The sequence below is a fragment of the Microtus ochrogaster genome, chromosome 10 (assembly GCF_000317375.1).
Source record: "Microtus ochrogaster isolate Prairie Vole_2 chromosome 10, MicOch1.0, whole genome shotgun sequence".
NCBI classification, from domain to species: Eukaryota; Metazoa; Chordata; class Mammalia; order Rodentia; family Cricetidae; genus Microtus; species Microtus ochrogaster.
In genome coordinates, this window is record NC_022016.1 from 74,454,232 (window position 1) to 74,463,265 (window position 9,034).

General features: G+C 50.5%; 1 protein-coding gene across 1 annotated transcript in view; it reads left to right on the forward strand.

Moving 5' to 3' along the window:
* Nucleotides 1-447: 447 nt before the first annotated feature.
* The window catches only part of Cdcp2 (CUB domain containing protein 2), a 15,921-nt gene continuing 7,334 nt past the window's right edge, over nt 448-9,034 (forward strand). Inside the window, exons 1-2 of the mRNA XM_013348495.2 lie at nt 448-565; nt 6,095-6,442. Of these exons, the coding sequence (XP_013203949.1) occupies nt 487-565; nt 6,095-6,442 (427 nt within the window). The 5' untranslated portion in view covers nt 448-486. The remainder of the gene's footprint in view (nt 566-6,094; nt 6,443-9,034) is intronic.

Below are 9,034 nucleotides of genomic sequence, written 5' to 3' on the forward strand. Positions count from 1 at the left end.
GCGTGTCAGCATATTCTGAGCGCTTACTGCACACGTTAGCACATGTGATCTCATTTCCTTACTCCCAGCAGCCCCAGAGGCAGAGCCGAATAACTGCGCTGGTTGGATCAGAAGGCCAAGCCTCACAGGAGTGAAATGACTTGTTTAACACCACCTGACCATCTGGAGGCTGAGCTGGGATTGATCCCATCTCCTCAGGCCCTGGAAGTCAGGCCCTTTCTCCACTACCCTATTTCCTCTCAGGTCCTCCCTGTACAGAGTGGCCATTGCAGTTCTCAGTACGTGTCAACCTGGTGACACCAGATCCGTCACCTTAGTGAGGAGTGAAGGAAGCCCCTGGGATCGGCTTACTAATTCAAGGGCCGGATGAATTATTCACAGCACCATTTACTTGGGGGCCCTTCCAGCCTCACCTCTCTTTCCCCTCTCAGACCCTTGGATCCTGACCCCTGAACTCAGCCTTGGTGGGGGACCCCCAGCGAGGAGATGCTAGCTGAGCTGGGGGCTTGCCTGTTGCTGGCAGTGCTACTGCTGAACTCAGGTCCTGGGACCCAAGCCATGGAAGGTAGGTGATCCGGTGATGGCGATCCAGTAATGAGCAACCGAGAGGAGGGGAGGAGAGAGCAGAGGAACCAGGGGCTCCGGAAGCACAAGCCGGGAAGTTGAGTGTGTGTTTGCTCCTGAGTAGTGGAGGGAGGACAGCATTGAGTGGGTGCCTGCTGTTTGCTTCACGTAAGAGCATCTCATCTTCAGAACAAAGGCCTAGTGAAGGCTGGCTCCCCCGTCCCTGCCCCCATGCTGAAACTCGCTGGCTCAGAGGCTTAGGTACAGTTGCTGTGAAGAGAATGGCTCAGAAGTGTGGAAGGCTCCTGTGGGAAGGTTCCTCTGCTCTGGGAGCCGGATACACTTCCCACGGCAGCCAGTGGTGCCAAATTCCTCACTGTGCCATTCAGTGTCCCTGGTGTGCTGGCTCCAATGCGTCTGTGTGCCTGCTGGGAACCACACTCTTTCTGAGAATGCCTTGCCCTGGGGATCTTAAGTCCCCGCTGTCCCTCTGCCTGGGAAGAAGTTCTTCCTGGAATCTCTTAGGAGAGTCCTGTTTCTCTTTGAAATCTTTTTTCAATTACGTGCGTTGTGTGTGTGGAGGGCGAGTGCACACGGGTGCCCTGGATCTCACGTGTGGAGCTCAGCGCACAGGCCGTGGGAGCTGTTTCTCTCCCTCCACCGTGTGTGTACTGGGTGGTTCAGGTGGTCAGACTTGGGCAAGAGCCTTTATCCACTGCACCATCTAGCCTTTTCTCTGCTGTTCACCCTTAAAGTTTAGGTCAGGTCACTTCCTCCTTGAAGCCCTCCTCATCCTCTAGTGGGCTCAGATGCTCCCTCCCCAGGTTCCCAGAGCTCCCCCACCCCAGGCTGTGAGTCTTAGATTTGGGTCACTCTGCCCCTCGTGGTGTTGTGTGTGAAGACTGTGGAGTAATTTCACCATTCTGCAATGGGCACACTCGCTGGGGGGGGGGGGGGGGACAGGGGACTCAGCAAGCAGCTCCTATAACTTGTCCCTACATCTTCTTGCCATAAGGCTGTGAACCAGATACCACTCCCAGCACCAGCCTGCCCAGACAGGAAGAAATCGTGTGACCTATCCCCTACATGACCCTTACGATGCCTCTGTCTCCCTTGCCCTCTGGCACTCAGTAAGAATGAGGGTAGCATCCCACTTGGCAGGTGCATGGCTGAGGGCCACAGAGGCTGAGTGACGGAGCCCCCTTGCCCCATCTTCCCCAGTAGCTATAATCTCCCTTCTCGCTCTGCATATATCACCTCCCCTGTGGGTCTCAGCCCTCCCTTAAAACTGCGATCCCATAGCCCTTTGCGATGCAAGCTACAGCATACCACACAGTGTGACTTCACCTGGCTTGCCTGACTCTCCGCAGCCCCATCCCCTTTGTGAGCTTCCCTAGGTGGGAGGCTCAGTTCAAATCAGCACAGACCCGCAGTGCGGTGCGGTGCGGAGCAGAGCAGAGCAGAGTTATGTGGTGTGTCCTTCTCTCGGGGACTTTGTTCAAGTGTGTACTTGAGGATTCCTTTGGCCGCAAGTGACAGGACCCAAGCTGTATATACTTAGCAAGAAGGTATCTTGGGCACTATAACAGGGTAACAGAGATGGAGCTGAGCCTGCTAGCAGCCAGGGCTTCTTGGCCCAGGGCCATTTTTTTTTTTTTCACATGGCTCTTGCCTTCTGTGGACGTTTCCACAGCGTGAACATGGACCCTCAGGGCTCCCATTCCCAACCTAGGGCCAAGGAGGAAGAGACACGCTCCACCCCCACCCCCAGACGTTCTGAGAAGTGCTGGATCCTAGCCTAGAACACTTACCCTCCCCACAGGTCAGAACTACCACAGAGCCACAGCAGTGTCTGAGACAGGCGGCCCTGGCTCCCATGAGTTAGAAGAGAGGGTGCTGACCAATAGATGTCAGTTATGGTAACTTCCCATTCCGGGCTCAGTTTTCTCATCTGCAAAATGAGGTCAATAACACAAAAAGCCTGAGAAAGAGCCGCGCATTCTGCTTGGCTGATATTTGATTCCTAATACAGTACTATGCCCCCTCGCCGTTTATTGTTGGACTATGGGGGTTGTTTATCTCACAGAAGTTCTCCATCCTTGGCCTGGCCAAATGGAGCCTTGTTCCTGGGGTTGGCAAGAAGGCTCAGCGTTTAGAGCGCTGGCTTCTCTTCCAGAGGAATCTAGCTCTGTTCCCAGGATCCATGGGAACAGGTGGCTCCAGGGAGACCTGACACCTCTGCCTCAACGGGCACCTACACGCACACACACACTCCCATATGGACACACAAGAACACACAAATTTTAAAATAAAAAATAAATCTTAAAAAAAAAAAGAGGAACCAGGTGGTGACAGCAGTGGGGAGGCAGAGGCAGGTGGATCTCTGTGAGCTCAAGGCCAGCCTGGTCTACAGAGCAAATTCCAGGACAGCCAGGGCTACACTGAGAAACCCTGTCTTAAAAAAACGAACGAAACCAAAACAACCCCCCCCCCCAAAAAAAGAAGGAGAATATTCCTTTTGGGGGACAATGAGGTGGCTCAGAAAGTAAAAACATTTGTCGCAAAAATCTAATGATCTGCGTTTGGTCCCTACAACCACATAAAGTTGCCGTAAGTTTCCACACGCTTGTGACAGCATCCCCCACCATTCTCATGATGCCCACACATGTATGAACACACAGTAATAAATAAAAATCTATACTTTGAAGATTTACCTATTTTTAGTCTATGTGTGTGAGTATTTTGTCTGCATGTATATCTGTGCACCCCTTGCAGGCCTTTGGAGGCTGGAAGAGAGTATCAGATGCCCTGGAACTGGAGTTACAGTTATGGGCTGTCATGTGGGCACTAGGAATCAAACCAAGGACCTAAGCAAGAGTAGCAAACTCTCTTAACCACTGAACCATCTTTCTAGCCTCAAAATTAATCATTGTATTTCATTAATGAGTGTTCTTGGACTGGAGAGATGGCTCAGAGGTTAAGAGCACTGACTGCTCTTCCAAAGGTCCTGAGTTCAATTCCCAGCAACCACATACTCATGGCCTCTTCTAACATTGTATATGTAATTAAAAAGAGTGTTCTTTTGCCAGGCGATGGTGGCACACGCCTTTAATCCCAGCACTCAGGAGGCAGAGGCAGGCAGATCTCTGTGAGTTTGAGGTCACCCTGGTCTACAAGAGCTAGTTTCGGGACAGCTAGGACTGTTACACAGAGAAACCCTGTCTGGGAAAACCAAAAAATAGAAAGAAAGGGGAAAAAGAGTTTTCTTTTACAACTGGAGCAATAGCTCAGTTGTTAAAGTGCTTGCCGTGCCAAGCAGGAGGACCCGAGTGAGCTCAAGATTCAGAAGCCATGAAACAATGCCACATGCTCATAATCCCAGGGCTGGGAAAGTGGGAACAAGCATCTCCCTGGGCCGAGGGCCAGGCAGCCTATCCTACTTGGTGAGCTCTGGAGAGCATCTTAGGAACGGCATCTAAAGTCAAGCTCTGGCCTCCACATGCACACGTGTGCACAGAAATGCCACACAATGCTTGTAATCCTAACATTCGTGAACCAATGTGAGAGGATCCAAGAAAACTGGAGTCCAGACTGGTCTACTAGTGAGTTCCAGGTCAGCCAGAAAGACCATAACACATAGAAAGACCAAAACATTGAAAGACTCAAAACAATCCAACAAGCAAACATCTTTGTTAGATGGTTCCCTTTTTAATGTGGGGAACAGTGGTATGTGTTTATAGTCCTAGACACTGGGGAGGCTAAGGTAGAAAGACTTCTTGAGTCCAGGAATACACACACACATACACGTGCACACACACATGTGCACACACATACACACACATGTGCACACATTTTTCATCCTAGCACCTAGAAGGCTGAGGTAAGAAGATCTGTAATTCAAGGCTAGCCTGGGCTATATAGCTAAGACCTTACCTTAAAAAAAAAAAAAAGAGGGGGCTGGAGAGATGGCTCAAGTGGTTAAGAGCATTGCCTGCTCTTCCAAAGGTCCTGAGTTCAATTCCCGGCAACCACATGGTGACTCACAACCATCTGTAAAGAGGTCTGGTGCCCTCTTCTGGCCTGCAGACATGCACACAGACAGAATATTGTATACATAATAAATAAATATATTAAAAAAAAAAAAGAAAGAAAGATTCCGCGAGGGATGTGTACACATTCCAAATTGTATAGCATTCTACTATATAAGGTTCCCTCTTGGCTTATCTTTTATTTATTGAATTTGTTCTTTGGCATTTTCATACACATATACGCTGCATCCTGATTACTCCACACCCACCTTCCTTGTCTCCCTCTGACCTCTGTCAGCCCTGTTGCTGTTGCTACTGTAGTGGTGATGGTTGTTATTATTACTCTGAATCGCGGTCTTGCCTTGTAACCCAGGCTTGCCTAAAACTTTACAATCCTCTTCTTGCCTGAGCCTCCAGAGTACTGCTCCTACAGGTGTGTTCTACTGTATCAGGCTGTGCCTTTTTAAGTTTTTCAAACGCTTGAACCAGACGTAGTGGCACACATCTGTAATCTCAGCATTTGACAGCCTGAGGCAGAAGGATTACAAGTTTGAGGGCAACAGGATTACAAGTTTGAGGCTGATCTGAAGCTACTCTTACCCTTTTTTTTTTCCTCCAAAAGCTTAGCGTCGTTGAGTGAACTTCACAGAAAACACCTGAATGGCTGACCTGGGTTTTCCCTCTTAACAGCCTTTTCCTTGGTGACTGAACAGACATTACAGATGCTTCTAGCCTAGTATTCCGTTAAAGGTGGCCAAATTCTGGTTTCCTAATTTCTTTTTGTTGTTTCCTTTTAAATTATTTATTATTTTCTATTTATTTATCTTTTTGGTTAGTTTGTTTATTTTTGATTTTTTGAGACAGGGTTTCCCTGTGTAGTCCTGAATCCTGAAACTTGCTTTGTAGACCAGGCTGGGCTTGAACTCAGAAAGACCCAACTGCCTCTGCCTCCTGAGTGCTGAGATTAAAGGTCTGCACTACTATCAGCTGTCTCTATTAATGTTTATTTATTTTCGAGACAGAGTCTCTCTACCTAGCCCTGGCTGGCCTGGAACTTACGCTATAGACCAGGCTGTTTTTGAACTCGAAGAGATCCCAGTGCCTCTTCTTTCCTATGCTGGGGTTGAAGGTGTGCGCCACCACGCCTGGCTTCACCTGCCTTCTCTTTCTCCTCAGAACTCGCTGCTCTCCTGTCTGCTCCATGCTTTGTTTGTGTTTATTCTTTCCCCACCAGAACACGCATGCCTGAGAGCAAGGTCTTTATCCCTGCTGTCCTCCCAGCATCTAAGAGCACTGCCCGGGACTCCAACAGTGCTTATTGACAGACTAGAAGAAAGCTTCCCCAGTATCTGAAAGAAGTGGGGGTGCTTGAGAGAGCACAGACACACCTCCAGAGCGATTGGGACCCTGTCCTGCTTCCTATTCACCCTCAAGGCCCCAGACTTGCCTATGTATCCAGGGCCCCAGAGTCGACTGTAAACCATCCTTTTCTCTTGCCTCAGGTGTCAAGTGTGGGGGTGTGCTCTCGGCACCGTCTGGGAACTTCTCCAGCCCAAACTTCCCAAGCCTGTATCCTTACAACACAGAGTGCAGCTGGCTGATCGTGGTGGCCGAGGGGTCCTCGGTGCTGCTCACCTTCCACGCCTTTGACCTGGAGTACCATGACACCTGTGGATTTGACTTCCTAGAGATCTACAACGGGGCATCTGGAGACAAGGGCAATCTTCTGGGCAGGTTCTGTGGGCAGGTGCCCCCACCACCCTTCACCTCCTCGTGGCACGTCATGTCTGTCATCTTCCACTCAGACAAGCATGTGGCCAGCCGAGGCTTTTCTGCAGGCTACCAGAAAGGTCAGGGAGCCCTCGGCAGGAAGGTTGGCCCCAGTGGCTGCGGAAGATGGAGGGGGGGACAGGACACAAGGGAGGTGAGCAGGTAGCATCTTAGCACTGCCTACAGGGGCAAAGGTGGCTTCTTCACACCCATGACCTCCCCGGAAACTACTACCTGCTGCCCTTAAGATTCTTTCCTGCTTCCTCCATGACTGCTGGGTTCTGTCCTCCCCCCGTCCCCCGCCCCTGCAGCTTGCTGTTCCCTGAAAGGAGGCGTGCCACTCTCCTCTGCCAGCATCATGCTGCAGGAGGTTCCCAGCTGTCCCTGCTGTTGAAGCCCTGTGACTTCTGCCTTCTTCCATTGCCTGGGTCCAGGGCATCAGGAGCAAGAGCTTTTAGAACCCGTGGTTCCTCTTCTTAGGGTCTTTCCCTGCATGCAGCCCTTACCAGTCCTCCTTAATCCCCGACTCCTCCAAGCAGGCCTGTCTCCTGCCACTCAGGTGGAGCCCTGGTCCTCCGCTTTCTTCACCTCTCTCCTTGCCTCCTTCCTCCTATCTTTGAGCTCCTGTGTACAGACCCAAAAGTCCTCCTTTCTCCCCAGGACAATATCAGATGTCTCTATGTCAGCCCAAGCAGGACAGCCACAAATGCCCATGTCCACAAGTCTACTCCCTGCAACCATAGGGCTCAGGAAGGATGGCAGCCCCTGCCGGATTTTTTTTTTTTTTTTTTGGTTTTTTGAGACAGGGTTTCTCTGTGGTTTTGGAGCCTGTCCTGGAACTAGCTCTTGTAGACCAGGCTGGTCTCGAACTCACAGAGATCCGCCTGCCTCTGCCTCCCAAGTGCTGGGATTAAAGGCATGTGCCACCACTGCCCGGCTCCCTGCCGGATTTAAAAGCACGGAACTGTACTGTATTAAGACACAAGAACGAGGGGCTGTTCTGACTAGCACATGGAGATCGTAGGCCTGGGAGTTTTAGGACTCTAAGGTATCAAAGGTGTCCTGATGTCACAGGCAATGCTTTCCAACATTTTCACAAACAAGAAATAGCTGATAGCAGGCAGTGCCGTCTTCTTAGTTTTTGATATCTAAAAAGATAAAGGTGGTCTTTTAATGATATGCATGTGTTTCACAAGTTCACATTTGTGTGCATATGAATGTGCTTGCACGCATGTGTGCGTGTGTGAGTGCGTGGGTGTCAGTCAGAAATCAACCTCAGGTGTTCCTCGGGAGCCGCCTCGCTGAGACCTGGTGCTCTCCAATTAGGCTAGAAGGGCATTTGGCAGGCTAGCTCCAGAGATCAACTTGCCTCCACCTCCCCTGCCCTAAGATCACAAGCGTGAGCCGCCGTGCCCAACTCCTGTGGTAATGCTGAGGATAAATCTTGGTCCTTACGCTTGCTCAGCAAACACTTTAATAGCCGAGCTGTTGCCCTGGCCCCAAGCTCACATTTCCAGCACTGACTCGTAAGAAGCCAACCACTGAAAAACAGGGAAATATATAACAGTGGGTATCGACGGTCTCTACTGGGCTAAATTATGTATAAGATATGTAACTTTGGGTCCTGTCTTTTATTGTACTAAAAGATAGCAGGGCTGGGGAGAGTGCTCTGTGGGCCATCTCTTGGATCCCCAGCATCCACAGGAGATGCCAGGCACGGCCATGGGCACCTGGGACCCTGGTGCTGGGGCTTGATGGCCATCTAGCTAACCTGGTTGAAAATGAGCAAACTTCGGGGAGAGAGAGAGATCCTGTCTCAAAGACACAGTGGAGAGAGTGAGAGAGCAGGACATCTGATGTCCTTTTCCAACCTCTGACATAAGACACCTGCATGGGCACGAACATCACACAGACATGTAAACACACACACCACACGTGTGCCCAGCGTAAGAGTGAAGTCCGAAGCATATACCTGCTCCAGTGTTGGTATAAATTGATGGGATAGCTCAGATTATCTCCACCTACCATCTCGTTTCTCGGGAAGTCTGAAGGCCAGAGAGGGAATGCGATTGCCTAAGATCATGCAGCTGAGAAAGCAGTCCTAGGCCAGGAAGTCAAGCTCTAGCTGCCCCGTGCCATGCTCCTGCCACACAAATGCAGCTAATCTGGGTTCCAGTTCTAGGTGGGTGTTCTGCCCACATCTCTTGGCTCTTGTCACTTTGGGTTTGTCCTGCCAATCTCCACGTGTCTGTTTGAGGGCTCTGTGGGTGTCTGTGGTCTCCCACTGAGACTCTCTCTGGTTTTCCCTGACACTTCTCTATTGCTGGGACAGAACACCATGACCAAGATGTCTATTTAGGGCTCACTACTGCAGTGGGTGAGAGTCCATGACCACCGTGGCGGGGAGCATGGCAACAGACAGGCACACATGCCACTGGGGCAGTAGCTGAGAACTTACCTCTTGATCTCTAGTTTAAGGCAGAGACATAGCTAACTGGTCATAACATGGGCTTTTGAAACCTCAAAGCCCACCCCAAGTGATGCACTTCCTTCAACAAGGCCACACCTCCTAATCCTTCCCAGCAGTTCTACCAGCTGGGGACAAAGTATTCAAATACCTGGGCCTATGGCAAGCATTTTCCTCTGAGCTACCACATAGTGTATATGTGTGT